A 22,478-nucleotide genomic window follows, 5' to 3' on the forward strand; every position below is an offset into this window, starting at 1 on the left:
CCATTAAGGTTAATGCAACAAGAAAGATCTCTAAAAGGTGTGGGAGAACACACAGTGATGTCATTAATCACAGCCTCCTCCTGTACAGCACATTGTGACCACATGGGAGCAGCTCTTTGTGTTCCTCATTAGACATGGTTTATAAAGATAAAGGGTTAAACACGCCACGGTTTTGCTGAGTGAGAATCAGTGGAAGACAGTACCCTTTCCTCACCGTGTTCTAGTATAGGGATAGGCATTCCAGGACTCCTCTTCTACTCTCAGTGCAGCTTTGGGTAATATGGAGCGGAACCAGCTGGGGATATGCATCCCGATGTGGTACACTTTGTGAGTGTACTGCCCCGAGCCTCCCGGGCCGTCTGTGTAGGGCCTGTTCTCCAGGATCTCCACACCACTCCCCTCTCCGCACGTCTCGTCGCGGCTCTTTTTCTGGAATCGCAAAACAAACGAGACGCATTTACTTAGCAGCTCTGTGCCCTGGCTGGGACAAGCAAGACTTTTAATTGAGGAACTTGCAAAGGAGTCTTCGGTGGTTTCTTTTTCATTTTAGAATTGTAATGGCGTTTTTTTTTTTTTTATCCCCTTTCAGGTAAAAATTGTGCCATTAACTATTTGGAGTAAATAGCTTTGAGAATCTCGCCCTAACTAAAGGCTTTAGGCTATCCACAGCTTTTTTGTATTGCTAAACCTCCATATTATTTTACAGGAGAAAATCTACTGTGAAATGTCCTGTCATTGTGAACATTATGCAGAGCTTTCATAAGCGCACTAGTTAACTACACAGAAATAAACCAGTGTGCCTATAGCATGTTCCAGTTCACAGCTGTTACTGGTTACCAGTAAACCTGCAGTTGCTGGAAACTCCATCAAGGTAGAAATCTAAATCCCAAAAGGTAAGCGAACGATTCCCACCCAACACTGAAGCCACTGTCTGCAACCATAGACCTTGAATGAGCTACAGCTTCAGGAAACATCATGTCAGTGACATTCCTTCTCATTTACAGCAAGCGTGCCATACATAAAATACACTGAGAACACTGCCCCTGTATCATGTCAAAGACAGAGACGCTGCTTCCATTAGAGGAACTGCCCAAGTGAATGTATGACACAACACAATATTTTACAGAGGAATCCACCTTCTAAAAAATGACCTGTTCTTTATTTCTAACACTCATTGGCATCGTGCAGGGGAAGTGTGCATGACTTCTCTGCAAAGCAGAAGCCCTGAAAGTGACAAAGAAGAAGCGAGAAAGAAAAGAACATCTTTATATACTTGTTACTAAAAAGTCTGACATTACGTTTCTTTAGTGACTAACAAGCTACTTAGGTCAAGTTTATAACTGAACGCATGTACAGTATGAAACGTCAATAGTATGACAAAGGTTTGGTGCCAAATCAAAGCGGTTAGCGTGTATCGTGTTCACCCGGTATAGTGTGGCAGACAGACGAACACCATCAGCTTCTAAGTGTTCCTGTTTTTTTATCGAGGACCCTAAAAAGCAGCCTTGCTTCTAGGGATTCTCGCCCAAACTGCACAAGATGACATCTCGAATGCAATAAGAGACAGACGACACATGACGTATGTAAAAGATACAAATAACCCCCCTATCATAACTCTGGGACCCTTCTGCCTTTCATCATATTATCCAAGTGAAAAAGCCCAGAGGGCTGAAACATGTATGACGTGAAGCATTTAATAATGTTCCTGGGCTGCGTTCTGCTCATTTCATTTCATGGAAAGTCTTTGGGCTTGGCACGCCTCCAGCAAGCCTGCACTGTGGAGGGAGGATGTCACTGCGCAGAGCACCAGCACAGCCAGTCCATTCCATTGACATGAAACCCAGCTCTAAAATTACAGCAGCTGATTAAGAAATGAGGTGAATGATGAGATAAAGCCACTTCGCAGAGTGGACCAGTGCATCACAAACACAACAGTACTTCATGCTGTTGAGTGAATCCTGCTGCCAGGGTAAGACTCTGAACCTGATCTCAGTGTAAGACCAGGGAGATGTACAGAGGCACATATCTATTATAATAATATTGAATGTCTTTGTAACAAAATATCCTGACACAGTCTATAACAAGCAAGTTTGTGTTGGTGGCATCCAACTGTCTAGACCACAATATTCTAGCATTCCAACATCCATGTGTTCTACAACTAGAAACACACTCCAATAGATGTCCTTTAGACGCCTTACCATCATAGCACTATCAAATTCTTTGGTGCTATTTCAGGGATGGAAATAAGACTCCTATTGTATAGCAGTTTTACCCATTCTAGGTTTAATACGAGATTGATTGGCCACAAACTGCGGTGCAATGGGAGTCATCTTTCCATTCTTGCATCTCATGACAATGTCCATGTACGATTAGAGAAGGACATTCCCAGGTGTGCAGTAAAACTGCATCAGGTTTTAACATTGTATTATTACTTTCTTGGACAATTTTAATCATAAGAGTTTAAAATGCAATCAAAATTTAAAAGAAAAACATCTGCCTACCCCCATCCCCAAAAACTCTGTAAATCAAAATGGCACCATAGCAATTACAGCTATGTAAACCTTCATACCCAGCATGGCAAAAACAAATCTCTCTAGATTTTCATTTCCAGTTCAAGAAGCAGCATGGAAAGGCTTTGCGTCTCAGTTAAAGCCTCCCTGCACGCCATGGGCTGGGGTAATCCCACAAAACCATCTGAAATCAGACCAGACAGGCATGGAAAAGAACACCACGCTGCGCGAGACAGACTCTCACACCCGGTACCGCAGTGGGAATCTCTAGCTTATGCATTCTTTGTAGCTGGAAGACTGACAGACCACATTAATAACCTGGCCTGGGACACAGGCCACTGAAACACAGGGATCGTTAATGAAACTGAAATACACACGCCTACCTGTTACTTAAATCAGTAAATGGTGAGGATATGGCTCCTATTCCTGCTTCTGACGGGTGTTTCAAATGCTTTGGTCCCAGCAGAATCGATGCACACAAACCCCCCACTCAAGCTCAGTGCTCTTGGTATCGTTTACTACAGTCGTCAATAATCTGGCCTTCAGCGCCCTGCTTTCCCAGCAGGCAACTGTAGCTCTTGACCAAGTACATTGAACTAGAGGTGAGTGAAATACAGTGAAATAAAATCTGGCGTTGACTGTGCTCACTGGCGACTTGTGTTCCAGGGCAGTCAACTCCTCTCCCGATATGCAGCAGTACACAGTATAGAGCAAGCAAAAACAAAGTTCAGGTCTCTAGAGTCTTCATTCGATACGGGAGTAAGCCTACGTGATTACATCCATGCAGCACTCAGCCAGTCAGACTTGTAATGCATGCAGCACTGAACCCATGTGAAACAAATTAATACAGCTGAACAGTCAACACGGGCACCATACACTTCACATTTAGTGCAAGGGCTTTCATTCAATGATCGGTACAAAGGTTGATCTGAAGTATGTCACCTCACATTACAGCCTATTGTATATCTTGACAACCACTCTTACTGCAGTAATGGAAATAAGACTCCCATTGTATAGCAGTTTGATCCATTCCTGGTTTTACTATGTTTAACAGAACACACTTTAGCTTGTTACCTATACACTGTGGCTAATCAAGCCTGTAGTAAAACCTGAAATGGGTGTAACTGCTTTGTAATAGGAGTCTTATTTCCATCCCTGTTACTGCACTATAAATGAGGCCAGTCTTCAATGTACATAGACGGAAAGAAGACCTTGCACATCACTTGGAACCATTCCAGGGTTACTGTGTGATCATCTAGGCCTGCCTGAGCTTGAATAACAGGAACATCTTAGGGTTTGACCAAATAAAAATAAAACAAACCCACAGGATCACACAACCATACTACTCTACAGCTGTTGCTGCTGGTTAACATTCCTGCCCAGCCTACAGTAATCTCAGCAGAGATGAAGACCTCTTCCATTTCTAGAGGAACCCCAGTCCTTCCTTCAGTGCCCATGTCTAATGCTGATGACACTGTATCCTGCCAGCCCCATCAACAGCTTTGCAGGACAGATGGTTACACAGATCCCTTCCAGCTAAAGTAATAGCATTAAATTACTTGGAATGGGGAGCCCAGAGAGTAGAGGCACCATGATTAGCAAGAATGCCGGTTACTTAAAGGCTTTTTATTAAGATGGGTCTCGCAGCACAGCACAGCAAACACAGGCACAGTACTCTTGATCGCGCAGCAGCCATTATTGGATTACAATTACCTACCACTGCTATCAAAACCTACGCCAAACCCCATTTCAGAGCTCCGGAGGACAGCAGAATGAATCATTGAAACAAACAGTACACTGCAGGCTTGTTTTTGTTTGTTTTGACTGACAGAAAGCATCTGCGCCCTCGTTCAGAACACCAAAGCAAAAGCTGTTACAATGTTACACATTTTAAAAAAGAAATGCAATACTAAATAGGAAGTGAGCGACCAGAACTATTGGAACTGGAACACACATTTACCGATTCCTTTTTCAACGGCTAGCCAGCTGGTACATAAATAAAACCCCAGCACAAGTTAGGTTCGTTTGTAACCAACAAGTTTACTGTGCCAAAAAAAACTTTTAACCAAATTCTCGAACCGGCAGGAGTAGTTCAAACTAGTACAGCAACCGATTTAAAATCAGGACATGTTTATTCCTTCAGCAGCAGGTCAAAAACAAACCGATTTCAGCTGGGACTCAGTCAGATCTAATGAGGACTGCAGGCTGGAAGCAGTCTCTCCATCTCACACTGATGGTGGAGGTTATGAGAGTCCAACGCAAAATACGTGCGAGGAGGGTTTACAATCCAGGACTGGAGGAAAAAAAAACACAAGGGCTGGGAATATAGTACACTGTCAGGGAAATATTGGAGGTTGCTGAATTCATTCGTAAATTGCCATTATAGAATAACGTGAAACACACAGGTGATCTTTGAGTTGTGTATAATGTCCAGTGGCAGGCTGGATTGCAGACTGCAGGTGGAACTGCCGGCAGCCCCAGTGTCATACTGGTTGTTACAGACTGGTTTCAGGGTGCAGATGGAAATGTCTCACGAGATCTGCGGAGACCAGGTTCCACAGTGGTCCTGCTTTAGAACTGTCACCCTGCTGTACATGTGCTTCTATAAAATCAGGGTTCTGCTGTTTGTTATGTCATGTCAGTCTGTTTCCAAAGAGGAGTCACATGCACTGCATTGTCAACATTACATTGTAATTACAGCATTAATCAGTAAAGATAAACTGCACATTACAGTTCTACATGTAAAACGCAGAGGCACAGCCAGCCTGACTCCTGTCCAGTCATGCATGAAAATAAACAGGCATAGTACCTATTTTTGTTTCCAAAGTGTGCAGTTTAGATATCAAGGGATTACTGCACAATGAGTATTTCAAACAATCCCCAGAGAGCCTGTTTGCATTCTATTTAAGGCTCGGTTTATTTTCTTTAGTAATTATTTTAGTCATGTGAACGTCAAATTCAGCAAGGCTACTTACATTTATAAAACCAGGCTGCTTTATTTCCGGGTTTCTACTGAAACAGCACCAATACTGGCCCGCAACTTAACCTGCGAGTGTCAAGTAAGCAGAGAAACGAATTCCCAGAACTCCCTGTCCTGCTGAACCTGTGTAAACTAACAGACCGTGTCCCCCTGACTGTAAACACTCATTTGAAACATACATCACACGAAGAAATGGAACATCTTCCACTTGAGGTTTTTTTTTTGTATTTCTATAGCAGACAGTATACTTTGCAAGGAAAACCACCAAACTAATCCAACCATTCTAAAATCCCCTTTTCACCCTGTATGTTCGCATGTTTTCACAGAAGAGATTTTGCATGGACATATCCCCCTGAATTCTACTTAATTTCAGTATAGAAGTCTGTCAGGTGCCGTTAGTTTATATATATATAAAAAAATCTACAGTATTTGGTTAGCAGGAACACTTCAGCCACAATACAGATGTTTTTTTTTTTTGTTTGCATGGCTCTATTTAAAATGGAAAAGTACATTTTCACCTATCTTGGTCATAAATATTAGATATCATGTGGGATGCTTGAGTAGCATTTCATAACAGAATCTGTAACAGAAACCACTTTCAGGGCTTCAAGCCTCGGGCAATCCATGAGCCAGTCCAGCTAATGACTAGTCCTGATTGGTCCACAGTGCAGTAGAGCTGGGCCTGACAGACTGCTCTGCAGTGGATCGGCGCCTTCACTGCAAACCAGCAAGCCACACCTTAACATCAAGATATATAGATCTGTTTCCATCTGTAGCACTACAAACTCTATGGGTAATGGCGAAACAGGAAATACATGACAAACATTTCATTCACAGGGGTGTCTTGAAAGGAGCACAGGTAATACAGTAAGTAGGGCTGTTGATATTGTTTTTAACATTACAGACAAAACCCACTTCCCTTACAGCGGTGACAAAATCATTTGAGTAAATCATACCTGATATGTATTATCACCACTAAATGCACATTCAGTTTTTTTTTTTTTTACATGGAGTCAGACACTTGACCTCCATGTGTTTCCAAATCCGCATTAGCCAAAGCAGGGAAAGACCCCACTAGAATTTCAATTAGAAGACTTGCTCAGTTTGGTTTGGCTATCGTGTGAGAAAGCGAAAAAAATGCCATCCCTGGAGATCCCATTGTCCCAATGCAGAAATGCTAATAAGGTCATGTGATGCGATGTCAAGTACAGGGCAGATGTTTCAATATAGATTCCAGCTGCACCGTCAATCCGTCCAAGGGTCTGGAAAGTGGAGTGTGTGTACAGGCTTTACAAATCAAACCACAAATGGGAAAAAGATCACCCTCATTCTGAAATGTGTGTAACGGGAGGGGCATGGCTTACACATACAGGAAGACACTCTTTCTGGCAAGAAAAGGCCTGAATTAATTCAAACAATAGGGTTTTCCACAGTACAGTAAATATTACTCCAGCGCATAAACTCAGAGAGATGGGCGCAAGAGATTGAAAGCAATATCAACGCCATCAAAGCCCCAGAAGAAAAACAACATCCTTAACATGATTAATCAAAAAACACATAACAGACTGAAGAGCTGATGCAGCATACGTGACTGGAATAAAAGATCCACATTAGAATACAGTGACGCTCTCCCAGCAGTGGGTAAAACTGTTATCAACCAACAAGCCTAGAGTCAGTGACGGCGAAGTCCACGCCACAATAAAATCAACACCATACAGGTGTAACTGATCCTACTATAGAACGATTTTGAACTTGCATAAATACAATGCTAGCAGCTGCAAGGCCTGTTTGAAAGAAAGGCATTACTGAACCAACATTAGCCCCACTTAAGACAAGCTGTCTTGCCAGGTGACATTAAAAGCCACCTAGGGGTAGCAGAGAAACCCTGGCGCTTGTAAACAAATACATATATAACAATTGTTTTTTCACTGGCCTATTTAATCTCAGCTGGATGTTGCAAATTCTAATACTGTAAAGTGATTTGTGATGCTGGGAGGTTTTGCTGGCATCACACATCACATCCTTCAATGAGATATGAATGCGTGCGCTGTGGCTAGGCTTGGGACCTTGTGGGTCACAGACTAAGCGGCACACCCTGGAGACAATCCCAACAACGGCAAGGCAAAGCGCGTGGACTGACAGGCGACATCTCGGGTGATCCAGCAGCCCCCGTAGTGCTGACAGCTCGCTATTCTCCAGGCATCGTCTGCCCTGCAGCAGAAGCTCATTTATAAGTGCTGCCGGTCTTGTAGGGATAAGCTGTCAGATAATACCTACAAGAAACCTGGGCTTCTAATAGCGTACAATTTCAATATTATTCAAGTGTTACACCTTTAACCACGGTCAACAATGTGCAAGCCAACTATAGGGGTTAGCCTTTGTGTTTTATACTAGTGCACATGGTAAAGTGATGCATTTCATACTCAACACTATATATATCGATTTTTTTCCATATGCACATAGAAGATGTACTGTAGGTGTCCATTTCATTTTGTTGTATATAGTAAAGTGAATCAATAAAATCACCCCAGGGTGGAAACACCATCAGAAATTAAAGAGCGGTGGTAATAAGATCCACCACTGTTTAGATCATTAAAATAGACCACAGTCTAATTTATATAAATACCCTCTTTTGCTCATCTTACAGTGCGTTTTCCGATTGGTTACAAACCTTCCACATACGATTAAAAACAGGTTTGTCCTTGAAGTTTAAACTTTCAGGAGTCTGCAAGGAAACTAAATCAGGTCTTGAAGAAATGGCACTGTGGCCTCTCCACTCAGCCCTGTGCTCTGTGAACTGTCCCCTGCCTTCATTGGCCCTGACACCTTATTCATTACCAGCAATCTGCTCTCAGCACCCGCAGCCCCAGCTGTAAAGAGCCAGAGATACACCAGGCTGGGTTATGCAGGGTGCCATTTACTTAATGTGCAGCGTATGCCTGAAAAATGACTTTATCATCTCAGTGAAAAATGACATTCACTGCAGCTGCCCAGGCTGTAAATTATGCAATGATTTTTGCATTGATTTTCTAATAAAAGAAACCTGTCTTTTCCCCCCAAAAGACCTGGGTTTGCAAAATGATCTAATGTTTCCAGAAAAGTACATTAGCATGATTTGATGGCAAAAAATACTGTACAGTAATAAATACAATAGTGGATTCAATTACTGGTTAGGCAGTGTGATCATTTGTGCACATACTGGCAAACACCATTCTGCTTTGAAATCTGTTTTCTCATTGGTTCGCTTGAAGAAAGTAGTTTTATACAGGGCTGCTGTTGTCATGCCCACAAAACGTCATTTCATTCATAAAAAGACTTTGTGCGTCGGGCACACTATGAAATCACTGGTACGGTGGCAGAAAAAAAAAATATTTTTTAAGAGCCGTCACTGGGCTTGGTACATTTAGTACATTTTCAGGTCTGATTCAAATCTGAGCAGGCAAAAGCAGCAGCTTTATTAAAATCTTTACATCAGAACCTGGGCACAGGCTGGGATTAATCAACAGTAAGACAGGGAGAACTGTAACGAGAAGAGAGTGTTGCTATTCTCGTGCAGGACCAATAAAAACAGATGCACTGAATGGTAGCTGGAAGCCATGCTTTCGAGTTCTGTGTTGCCATAGAGGATAAGAATTCAAGCAAAGTGGGTGTCCCTGCTGTACTGCCATTAAAGCAGTTTTTTAAAGATAGTATACAATGAGTGACCACTGTAACTAGCAACAGCAACCCAGTTAATCTACTCAGTTTTACTCTTAATGCTTAGAAAAAGGCAATTTAACAGTAACCAAGCATTAAAAAGAATACTTTGGCAAAGATATTATTATATTTTCGTACAGTCTTCAGATGCATTCAACGCAATGCTTTGTAGTTAATAAATAATTTCATATTAATTACTACACACTTAAGGGTGACTGAGAAATTTTAAAAATATTTGTAATCAATGGCAATTACAGTAGTTTTAATTAAGCTGAGGCGACTGGGAGATTTAGACCGAAACAGTAGAGTGAATACCCACACTGCCTCCAGCTCTGGAAATGTAGCTAACTGTTGGGCTGCTCTTTACTGGCAAATAAATATACAAACGGGTTTGTTTATTAAATAAATAATCAACTGCTCACAAGCTTAAAATACAGCAACTCATAGGTTTCTCAGGGGGAAAAAAAATAGCTTGGCTTGAAGAAATAAGGATAAAGATTGATGCTCTGTGTGCCATCATACTGTACATCGAAGCCCAGGTCTCCTGAGGTTTACAGAAACAGTAATACACAGAGCCGGGCTTCCTGGTATAGATTGGCATCTTTGAATAGCAGCATTGGTTGCCATGGCGACCCCACTGCATTAGCAATCCAATGGGTTTAGCTCAGGGTATCTTTGGCCAGGCCTCTCTCTCTCTCTCTGTACTGCAACCCAATCATTACTGTTACTATCACGCTGAATGATGTCACTTGTAACCATGGCACCCAGAGCCCAGGTCTTCCAGTGCCCTTTTCAGCTGTAATGTAGCATCCTTCACGCATGACACGGCAGCACCATAAATACATCTGAATACAGCGTCGACGTAGATTCACCTAGCCAAGGTCGCCAGAGGGGTTCCTCTCTTTCAAACGCTCAATGCTGCTCCTTTGCATTTCTATTTGGATTTGGAATTGTATGCGGTTTCTTTCTTCAAAAGCAAAGAACTGCTGCATTTGGAGTTCTATTCATTCATGGGTTTTTCAAAATCAAAACAGGTCCAAATCTATTTATATCCTTGCAAGACCTATGACGTAGTATGCAACAGGGCCCTCCGTCACCGAGATAGATGGTAGAGCTAGTTGGGAGCATCAAGCCCATTTAAGGTGGAATTGCAAGTTATCTGGATGAGAGGAAATAAACACAACTGAGAACACTAACCCATTTCATCAGGCTTAAAAGCAATTCTGTTCACTAGTATTTATTACTAGTACCAAACGTAACACAGTACTCCGGTACTTCTTCATTGCAAACAGCTCTTGTTAATGATCCACAGACAGATAAAAGAATCGTTAGGAAGTAAGCATTTATTAAAAGACGACGTGTTGGCAACACTTTTCAGTCTGCGTTGCCTAATCTGATTTTTATTTAATGATGAATGGTATAATTCCACAATACATCAAGGAGCCTTTACAGTATCAACTACTGAAAGTGAAACCATGGGTGGCAAAGTGTAACTACTGTTAAACTAGGAAATAATTTACGAGATTTGAAAAAAAACAAAGGATTCATGTATTGTGATCAGCCACACCCACAGACCTGATAAGAAGGGCTCTCCTGCTAACTGATAAATAAGCAGACGGCTCCTGCAAGACCTCTGGTTCAAAGTGCAGGCCACCCCAGGCTGCCAAATTCCTACGAAGCTGGTCCTCTCTAATTGGAAAGGTGATCTAATGTACTGGAGCTGCTCGGTTACTCAACACACTGTCCCGATCCGTCACACAGTCATAAATGTGCCTCCCGGAGTCTTATTTCAACAGCCTGTTTAGTACAGTAGCCATTACCTGTATCAGGAATCAATACAAACCAGATCCCCTCCAGCTCCTATATTATTGCTGAACTGTGTTTCATACCGGTTGATTCATTATCTAATGGACCCTGCTGACAATCAATTAAATAATTAACAACCTGCTGGTCTTGCAACAGAATGGACTGGAAGAGCTGAGACTGTGTACAGACGCTTTCATAGAAGAGAAAGGGACTACTGTGCCAAATTAAAACTAAACCCAGCGCAGAAAATCAGAAACTGACTCTTTGATTCCTCTCAGCATATTAAGGTAAACAAGAAATGCTTTGATTGCATAAGTTGTAATTGATCTTTTACAAGGTTGGCTTAAAATATGTAATTTTCTTTGTTATTTTGAGCTTAAAAAAAAAAAAAAAAAAAAGCACCTGTGGATGGTGCAGAAATACAGGGTCTGGGCTGCTTCTCCTGCAAGTCTAAACCTGTGGACTGGGTTTCGCTGTTTTCATCCTGTTGCCCCCCACACTGATAAAGCTGTCAGGAATGACATCACAATGGCACAAGCTCTGATTCTAACAAGGGGGAGGAGCTTGCGTCTTTCTTTCAATGCTCAGATAGTTTCAGTCTCTTGAAATCTATTCAGGAGAGCAGAGTCCAGCCATCTTAAAAATCAAGAAGCTGCAATTTACTTAAACCCCTCGAGTGATTAGAAGAACATGCCTAAAGGATGTCATCACAGCGATTTACCAGAAAGCACGGTCAAAGATCTGAATGCAAAAAGACCTTTTCTGGGAAGCCCAGGTGTTAAAGGAGAAGATAAAAATGCTAATGCATGCAAAACACACTGAAAGCAAGTTCTCAAATCAGTTCAGTGAGACACAGCCAGTTTCACAGACCCTGATTAGCACTAACCCTAACCCTACCTTACCTACAGGAAGGTAACTTTGGGTTGACCAATGTAAGTGTTGCTGTGAAGTCATGAGGTCATTAAAACTTGCCCATTAAGATTTTACTTATGATGAGCTACATTTTTTTTTATTCTTAAAATTCCCTTCAGCTAGAGAAGGGAATTTTACCTTTTCTATGAAGCACATTACCCTGAAGGAACCAGAGCTATAAGCATAACGCAGCATTACCAGCAATGGCAACACATTGGTATTGATGGCACACCATGGTGCCAGTGTAATGCAGTGGTGTGTGGCTCCTACTACCATGATACCCATTATATGCCATGTGTGTAAATAATATGAAAGTGGCTCTCGCTATAGTAGCCATGATTCAGACCATTTGGTAAGAGTTCAAAAAATGTATCAAACATTTATAAAAAGCCTAAACGGTTAACTTCATCCCAGTATTAATAAAAAACAACAGCATTCTAGAGCAATTTAAAACAGCATAATCTGCGAGATTATTTGATAACTGTCGTTGTGTACAATGCTCAGAAATAAGCACCATGGCTGGACAATATTGTCAAAGCTAATCTTTTTAAAGCCATTTTGGCATCATCTAAACACATTTTATTCCAAACAGCTTTTTTCTATTTTGTGTTACATTAAAACTGGAATACCGTCAAACTGCACTTTTATAAGATTAGTGAGGAATCCAGAATGTTTGATACTATATTACAGTATATACATTTAAACCGTATATATGGACTACAGATACACCTCCACATTAAAGTCCAGCTTTATACATAGGCATTGTCTGTGTTCCGATGTGCTGTTAAAGCATGTTCTGTACCTAACATTATTTCTCAACCAATGCATTGCCTTGTAGCTTAGTCTGCTTTATTGATCCCGAGCGTATTACCGGGCCGTTTCTCATTCTTTTTAATTTGCACTGAGAAATATCAATTGATTTCCACGCACAATGACTGCTGCGGTTTGTATTCCATGCGGACTGCCACCAAGTTTGACGTTCCCACGCTTCCACCATCACTAGACACCGTACCTTACACTGACACTGCAAAGCCAAGGTCTAACAGGATCAAGCACCAGAACACAAACCCGTATGAGACGAGAATGACGCGCTGCGTCTCACCATCTTTAATTGATTAGTGCAGCGGAATACAATGCAATCCAACGCAGGCAGCTCCTCTGTAAAACAGCTGCATCACAGAGCTTTATCCTGTTAAAAGCATTGGTTTCAGTGTCTTATTCCCAAGCACTGTGGCAGCAATCCAATTACCGTGCTTCACTTCCACATGGCATCAATTACCACATGTGGAAGCACCTAATTCCAGCATCTTGTGATGCGTATTTGATTTTCTATTGAAGTGAAGTACCTCCTTCAACTTGACAACACATTACTGTCCCGTTTGGGGCACAAAGTGTCCACCGAGGCTGTATATCATCTACAAGGACAGGAAAGGGAATGGCCACTTTATTAGGAACCGCACTGTTCTGGTCTACACAGCTTTCTCCCAGGGGTTATTATAAGCTTAGTATAACATTGCCACATCATGTGCCTACATATTGAAACACAAACCCTGTCTGGGGGGCTTCCAGGACCTTTTGGAAATGTATCACTCAGGCAAGGTACTTTTGTACCGAACAATTCAAGAATGAAGTCACTGGCTTGAACATAAATCATCAAGCATGGACCATAGAGTGTAACATAGCCATCAAATTGAGAAGACCAGCACACCAGTGAAAACAGAGAAGGGTTAATCATGCTTTGCTGTAAGAAGCCTTGCTTACCTGTATCATGTAGAGCTGAGCGATCCGATATTCCTCCACGCTCATGGGCAGAGGGATGCGATATTCCTTGATCAGCATTTTGGCAGGGAAAGACTTTCTTCGCAGTTAAAAACAAATAATCCAACGGGTGCTAGCGATGCTGTTTTAAAGGGCTGGCAAGGAACTCATTGAGAAAACCTGCAAAACACACACAAACAAGAGAGACTGAACTAGTGCAGTACTCAAAGAAACCAAGACTCGACTTTAAAAAACAGCATGGACAGAAACACACAGTTCTTTAAGGAAAGAGGCTTTCTGCTTCACATCACAAATTATTAGTTAAGAGACGCAAGTTACTTTTTTTAAATGTACTACATTTCAGTTTAAAAAAAAAAAAATAAAAAAAATAAAACCAATTTAAAATTAAACAAACCCAATTAAAAAACTGTATCCGGTCCATTTAAAGTGCCTAATCTTATAAACAGTGCCTTATGTTTGAAGATCTGCTTCTCCGCGTATCATTCATCCAAGAAAAGCATATCCCATTCACTGCACCTTTCATTCAAAATTCCCAGCAAGCCCAAAGAAACAGGACGCCACAATCCCCAGTTTTAAACTGCTGGAAGATGTACTACAATCATTTCTTTCTGCTTTTATAAAGCATTTTAGTTGCTAACCAGCAGCATCAAGGATAAAAAATAAAAGGTGAAAGCGTTTTCGGATTGATTAGCTAAATCACATGACAAGTACTCTTAGTGTAATCTGGATAATCCCAGGACTTTATACAACACGTCCTGTTGATGCTGCTGCTGCTGCTGCTGCTGCTCACGTTGCAGGCAGCAAGCAAGTCTGCCCAGCCTCACTGGCTAAAAGCTGATCCTATGTCTGACCTGCTACAATGGGCTGCCTGTTCAAAGTAACCATTATAAAATTAGGCTGTGTCTGTAACCTAGCCAGGAGATGGATTTTATTATTTACACGCGACAGATCAGGGTGTAAAATGACTGTCATTTTCATAAGTCACTCAACTCAAAAGATCTACCTTGCCTTAATAACATGAGAATTCTCGCTGGGATTCTCTTCCAAAACTGAGGGCGGTCCAAAATCCGTCATGCATGTGGGGGCAAGTGTGCCAACATGTGCCAACAGCGACTCTGTACCACTGATGAGGTTAAAGACGTAAGCTGACCTGCTGATCTACAGTATGAATCTGTTGATTGTTCTGTTAGCGTCATCCAATTACACTGAAGAGTGCCACAGCTCCAGTCCAGCTAATCTCTTATATTATATATATACTGTTACCTAAATTAGCTAAAAAGATTTTCTTTCAAGAAGATGAATTTCTGCAGCAATGCTAATGAGCCACTTGGTATGAAATGTCCAACTTCCACAGCATGGAAACGTCTAATCCAGCACTCTTTTTAGGGGTGATACCAGGATAACTAACGGATGGTTGACCCATGCAATCCAGGGCAAATGGAATGTGGTTATGGAATGTTCTTGAACTGGAATGTTCTTTTGCTAATGCAGCGTTGTGTTGGGGGGGAGGTTTTCCTATGACTGCAAGTCTGATTGAATCATAAAGTGTTGCTGTATTTACCTGGATGCTGATCCTATGCCAAGCAATTATTGTATTACAGTTCTCACTTATTCCTAGAATCTATGCTTTGGAGAGAAGAAGTTCGGATTCTTTGTGTGAATTTTCATCCATTTTTACACCATCGTTTCACATGCCTGCGTTCGTTTAATTTTGGATCATGATAATTTTGGATCATGAATTATGAATGCATTAAAGATGTTCCGCTGAGCTCCTTCTCTCATTAATTCAGAAGTGATAGTCGCAGCACTGAGAAATTCAAATTAATCACATTCCTCTTAATGAACACCTTCAAGTTTCCTAAACCACCTGATTTTTTTTTTTTTAAGAAATCATTTTATTAAAACATGAACCGTGTCATCATTCTTATTTTGAAAAGCCTACTAATGTCCTGCCAAAATAATAATAATAAAAAGGTTCTGGTTTGACCTGAAAACTATACCCAATACAAATTGTATTATCCAAATGCATTTTCTAAAACATGATTCGATTCCATTAAGCGCTTGGCAATAGTTTTGCTGTGCCTGATATTTTCTAAAGTGTTAATCTTGTATTTTTTGTGGTCTCTGCTCAAGCACACTGGCTTTTTCAGAAGCCCATTGCATACAAAATGTATGATCTTCCTTGGGGTTATCTAAAAGCTACAATGACATAAAAGCACAAAGAGGATGCGCTTAATTTAAACCAGGACTGCAAGACAAGGGCTTTTCAGTTTAAAAATGTTGCAAATTCATGCAGAACTGCCTGAATTTAATAAAGAACACAAAGACCTTTACTAAGAGCTGGTTGCTTGATTAAGCAGAGATTAATTTCAGAGTCAGATTGGAGTATATTCAAATATATTTAAGTAGCAAAAATTACCGTGTTTGTATTCGATCATATAACAGAATTTATAAATGACATTTTCGAAATTATATGATGCAAAGAAAACCAATGCATAAATGTCGTCAAACAAATAACACACATTATTCTGTACAGAATAGGGCTTATCTTCATTGTATCATTTGACAGGGTACAGGTTTATTTTACTCGAGAGATTATTCATTTATTTAATTTTACTGTAAAACAGTACGAATTATACTGTTGTTTTCCAGCTAATTATTTTATATTAAAATGTAAATTCACCAACACCAAAACCGGTTTTGGTGTTGGTGAATTTACCAAGCGTCTATCCTTGTTCTTCTGTATTGCCAAGTAAATTATTAATAACATCAGTGTATGCTGATACAGCCACTTACGTATCTCAAGATATTAGCAAAATGCTAGAAAGCTAGATTAGGATTCACTTTGCATATCATGCATCTAAATGAGTGATTATAGTGGCTGTCCTCTTCAGGTCCTGACAAAGAAAGTCATTCCTTTTCCATTAATGATTTAAAGTCTCCCGGAGCAAAAGAAAAGTTCGGTATTACAAAGTCCAAATGCGATATAGCTTTTCTGCCACTATTAAAATTGTGTTTCAGTTCAGTAGCCAGCCCAGTAAACGCACTGCTGCCCTAGAAGATTCTGTTTATATGTGATACGGAGCTCTCCTGCCATTTATCATTTCACATCTCCGCGCAGACCGCTTTATTTTCTCCCCTTTGCTGTAATCGTGTTTTTCAGATCACAAGATGAGACAAATGACATTTCGCCAGCTCCTATGATATCTTAGGATACTTAGACAGCAGCTTTGTGGCATTTTTAGTTGCGGTATATCAGAAATGCGTTTTCTGTGCTGGATCCCTTAACTGTTTAATCTCATGGATGGGTTAATCAAACCTGAAGGATTCCATTCACTATGAAGTGCTTGCAATTCCTCTAGTGTGCTGCTCTCGTAAGTCATTACAGAGGACACCCTGAACCCTTCTAGACACTGAACCCCTTTAAAACACAAACTGACTCTACACATACTTACACCAAAGTACCCGTCTTCCAGTTCATTTTCTGAATAGCTGCACATGTTTAAAGCTGTAAAGTAAATAAGCAGTACAAATGCTATGTCTTTCTCCCTAATAGTTTACCTTCGCTGACACAAAACAGACCCGGGAGAATACACTGTTTACCCATTAAAAGCTCCTTATTGATGTTGATATAAAAAGGGCAACCAAGTTACTCTTATTTTGTGGCACAGCCAAGAACCTTGAGAACCCCTTCAGCGTTTCAATTTACATTACTCACCCGGGAGCATTCCAGATCTTTACACTGAGCAACATGACCCTCACCTCGCTGTACAAGCTAGCATCCACTGTGCTGCTTTAAACTGAGCAGCGTGACCCTCACGTCGCTGTACAAACTACCATCCACTGTGCTGCCTTAAACTGAGCAGCGTGACCCTCACCTCGCTGTACAAACTATCATCCACTGTGCTGCTTTAAACTGAGCAGCGTGACCCTCACCTCGCTGTACAAGCTAGCATCCACTGTGCTGCTTTAAACTGAGCAGCGTGACCCTCACCTCGCTGTACAAGCTAGCATCCACTGTGCTGCTTTAAACTGAGCAGCGTGACCCTCACGTCGCTGTACAAACTACCATCCACTGCGCTGCCTTAAACTGAGCAGCGTGACCCTCACCTCGCTGTACAAACTACCATCCACTGTGCTGCTTTAAACTGAGCAGCGTGACCCTCACCTCGCTGTACAAACTACCATCCACTGTGCTGCTTTAAACTGAGCAGCGTGACCCTCACCTCGCTGTACAAACTGTGCCAAACTACTATCCGCTTCACAAGTGAGGGAATACAGCACATGGGTGTGGCTCTGTGACTACGGTCTTTTGCTTGAATCAAACTTGAATGTCTGATGAAGCAATCACTAAATCCAGAGGGGATCCCAGTAAATAAAGTTAGGGATAATCCCAGTAAATCAAATTACGCATAAGGATAAATCTAGAATAGTGTAAGTCACGGCTATGGGCTCACCTACTGTACATTCGGATTACACCCCCGGTCGTGGTCTACAGATTACTGCTTTTGTTGCTACGACTTTTAAGAGGGCTGAAGACTTGAATTGTAAGTACTTGTGCTCCTGTTAAGGCCCATTCCCCATGTTGTTTAAGCACCCTGATCTGTGATGATCTTGTCATGCAGGTCATATCACGCTTCTACAACAATGTTGCATGACGTTGATCCTTGTCCCCTTATTGTGTTTCAAGAAGAGGATCTGAGGTTTATCTGAGTTTTGTCCTCCTTTAATCCTTGTACAAGATTGCCCTTTGGTTTCAGCACACCGGTATGTACACTGCTTAGTAAAGACACAATTCTAGCTGAAGCACCAGATTTGTCATTTGATGAGAGGCCTATCTGGGATTAAAGCGGACGGCCTCTCTCAACTTCTGGTCCCACCCACTCCGTATTTATACAGCATCAAAGTGCTTTCAAAAATCCTGCAGTGATCTGAAGTCCTGAGCACTGCAATAAAACTGTAAAAGCTAGGCATCACTCTGCCAATTCTGTGTCCCCCATGGAAACAAAACATTTCAAAAATTGCGAGAAAACCGACTTGTAATGAAATGAGCTTGTATAACATGCTACTGAACTGAATGATCAAACAACAGTGTACAGTACGATTTTGTTTTTCTCTTGTTCAGCATGCTCACAAAGTCTTTAGAATAAGAGGGTCTGGCACAGCAAGATCCTTGATTTCTGTGCTCGATTACATACAGCACCACCTGCTGGCTTGGGTAGAGTACCTCTGGGTTTCTGTTGGCCTGTCTGTCCAGGGTGTGGTACATCTAATACTGTACAGTTAAACACAGCGCTGCTGTGAGGACCAGCAGGGCAGTCGCTCACTCACTCAGCCCTTACAGGGGAGCAGAGAGTCGCCAGGAGCAGCACAGAGGGAAGTGGTAGACCGTGCACCCTGTGTGCTAGCAAACAGAAAGAATCCGATCAGTCTAGTAATAGGAATCGCACTGCTGTTCAACTACATTCTTGTCAAGGAACAACTGCGTTTTATTAAACCCTTCTGCAAAATACTGGCGGAACTGCTGGAGCAAGATTTCAAGCACTAGAGGATCAAAACGGATATCAATGAGGAGAATGCCACCTGGTCAACCCCAAACACGCCTTTCCTTCCCTTTGCCGTATTTCTATTAAATGTCCTGTTATCTGGCAAGCAATGGCTTTTTTTTTCTTTTTAAATTCCTCACACAACACTTCATTACTATTTAAATCATGTTTAAAGAAAACGTCAAAGAATCTTGTGATTACGGATCCGATAATATAACATGCTTTTTTTGTGGCGTTTAAAAACAGTTCTAGATATTGCTGGAGCTTTTAGCAGGAGGGACTGTAGCAGACAAACAACACTGTAACAGTTCAATAACAAATCACACATTGCAGTCCCTCTCCCTTCATGCATGCTGCTTTCTTTAGTTCTTCTGCAAGCAGCCATGCAGGGCATGTTACCACACAGGCATCTGCACACCTGGCAGCAACAGCTTGACTCACCCCCTAGGGTGGAGTACTGAGCCCCTCCATGAACCACGAACGCAGCGCTAACTATTGTTCATCTGCACAGCTCCAAATACATCAAACCATCATTTACAAAGACTAAAAGCAAATTCACAAATACATCATTTCTACAGTTTCTGTTTGTGTTTCTAAACCGAGCCTCGCCAGAGCCTCATTAACCACCTCCAGCTTGTTTCCATTGACCCTTCTAAATGTTAGGCACTTTGCTCTATCAAACAGTCTTCAAATCAGCACTTTAAGGGACATTAACAAAAAAAGAAAATCTTTGCCGTTAAAGGTCAGCTGTCAAAAACCTGACCTTTGAGGCAAGCGAACGACTTTAGCATCTTGAAAGCACACTCTTCCTAAAAGCTGAACTGTGTATGGTTTACCTCCACGTAGAAAGCCCTATTTATTGTAGGCTTTATTAACAGCGGAGATGGAAATAAGACTCCCTTTGCATAGCAGTTTCCATTCCAGGTTTTACTATGCGGTTAATAGAACACAAAGGAGCTAATCAAGCTCGTAGTAAAACCTGCAATGGGTAATGCTGCTATGCAACAGGAGTCTTATTTCCATCCCTGAGCAGTCTAGGACAGTGGTCCAACCATCTCTTATCCTCCCTCCAAAAGGTCACTACTGATCAATCAGGAGATTGGTATTAGAAAGAAGATCTAATCGGTTTGTGCTTTCCACATTTAATTGCTTACTGAAAACATTCAGGGGATGGTGTGACAGCAGAGCTTCTCAAGCTCTTGTTAAAATCACGGAGGGTAAAACATGACTATTAATAGCAGCCCTTCTTCAATGTGTGAAAACCCAGTGTCCTCCAGCGAATTCAAAAAGAAAAACAAAATGGTTTCACCGCAAAGCCACACTGCCATTGTGTTACGTTATTAAATAGCTCTGCATTGAAACAGACACCTGTGTCTTCAGATTCAGAGGCATTGAGGGTTCAAAAATAATGTGACGTGCCAAATAATATGTGGAAAAAATTCTCTACGATTCTATTTCAGGGGGGAATTGGATAAAATCCCGATGGATTTAAAGAGCACCCAATCGCAGACATAGTAATTGGGCTCCAGATTGTGGGGTACATTTCAATGATCTAAATAGAACCACACCTAGACTCAGAAACTTGTGATATAACAAACTTCCCACTGTTAACAAGAGGGACTATGAAATCAACCATGAGGACAAACACAGGTGGGGTTCACACAGCAGTAAAGGAGTGGTGTTACTTAGACTCGCCACTGTTTAGATCATTAAAATAGACCCCTGTAAGTTGAAAGTTCTAAGACATGTGCTTACATTGTGAGGTCACTTCAGAACATTGGTAACAAAAAAAATATATATATATATTTTACAACACCCAGAAGGTGAATCTGTTTTTTTATTTTTTGACAGCTGTAAGCCCTAGCTTTGCGCCAAATGATGGGCGACGGTGTCATGGCAGCGGTTCAGGGCTTCGTCTCCGGAGCCTGGTGGTGGAGTGATCTCAGGACAGGCTCACCGGACCATGCTGTTGTCGCTGCTCTGTCTTCACAACTAGTGTCTGCGGGGACAGAAACCAGCATGCCGCTGCACTACCAGAGTAAGTGAGCGCTCACTCAGAATGTCATACTAAAACAGGCTTGTTTATTTCCTCTTCCATTAACAGAACCAGTCCCTTCAGGGTTCAGACTGTGTGCCGCTGCATTCTAATGCATTTTTTATTATTATTATTTACTTTCCTTTTTAACATGCTTCTTGGGGCACTGTAGGCTTTTAGCAAACCTCAACAGAAAATTGAGGATATATCAATTCACTGTTCAATCAAAAAGCCTAGCAAAGTGAGGCACAGCAAGGTCGTCTTTTTCTATCTGTTGTCGTATTTTCCTTTTGACCTTTTTAGATAATTGCACGAAGATACGAGCGACTTCATTGCAACAGGAAGCTGTCAAATGATACCCCGGTAACTCATTGCCTTGATCGCGACGGACCAAAAAAAACAAACAAAAAAAACACTGGAAAATTTCAACAGCAGAGCAGCGCAATTAACACTTCATTCACCCTCCTCAAATTGCAACATTACATAGAAAACTACAAAACTCTTTTTTGATACTGTTTTCTCATATATTTAGTGTAATAATGGAGTTACCAAGCAAACAGAAACATGAAAAGGAAGAACTGAACATTGCTTCCTAATACATCAAACACATTATATCACATCATATCATTCACCTTATAAAAGTCTATCAGACAAGGTGAATCTGCACCATGAAAAGAGACAGAGAAGAGCAGGAAACGTACACGCAGTGTCTCACTACTGTATGGCAGAAAATCGAGTATTGCCGCTATCTACAGCCTGCATAGTTGTGCCATAAAATACCACGTTTCTATAGCGCTACTATGGGTTATAATTAATAAAGGTCTTTAGAAGAGCTGCTTCAAGAATTTGAATCTATTTATATAGATTTGAAGAGGTTAGCAAGGGAGCTAGGATTGCACAATTGACTATCATTACATGCATACAGTATTATAAATCAATGTATGACTATATATTGACAAATCACTCAATTTGCTATAAGTGTTTGGTTTTGTCATACCCAAACCAAAACCTCCAAAGTACACGGAGAATTGCACAAGTGTACATGTTACAAAATCAACTTGTGTGTGTATGGCAGTCTTACAAAGTCTGCTTGCAAATCGTGGATTCCAGTAAAATTACGGTTTGGCTTGAAAAAGCATTTTAATTTTTTTCAGCAGGGAATAATTCCATGCACGGAAAGCGGAAGGTCTATTGTGAGACCAGAGCAACCTTTA

The 22,478-nt window shown here is 41.3% G+C and overlaps 1 protein-coding gene across 11 annotated transcripts in view; it reads right to left on the bottom strand.

Moving 5' to 3' along the window:
• The window catches only part of LOC117426774 (membrane-associated phosphatidylinositol transfer protein 2-like), an 80,235-nt gene that overhangs the window by 27,687 nt on the left and 30,070 nt on the right, over positions 1–22,478 (bottom strand). For all 11 annotated transcript variants that reach the window (XM_059033066.1, XM_059033061.1, XM_059033063.1 and 8 more), the window contains exons 3-4: positions 13,666–13,842; positions 215–429 (exon numbers count right to left, since the gene is read on the bottom strand). In XM_059033066.1, the coding sequence (XP_058889049.1) occupies positions 215–429; positions 13,666–13,743 (293 nt within the window). In that variant the 5' untranslated portion in view covers positions 13,744–13,842. The remainder of the gene's footprint in view (positions 1–214; positions 430–13,665; positions 13,843–22,478) is intronic.

This window comes from Acipenser ruthenus, chromosome 11, assembly GCF_902713425.1.
Source record: "Acipenser ruthenus chromosome 11, fAciRut3.2 maternal haplotype, whole genome shotgun sequence".
NCBI classification, from domain to species: Eukaryota; Metazoa; Chordata; class Actinopteri; order Acipenseriformes; family Acipenseridae; genus Acipenser; species Acipenser ruthenus.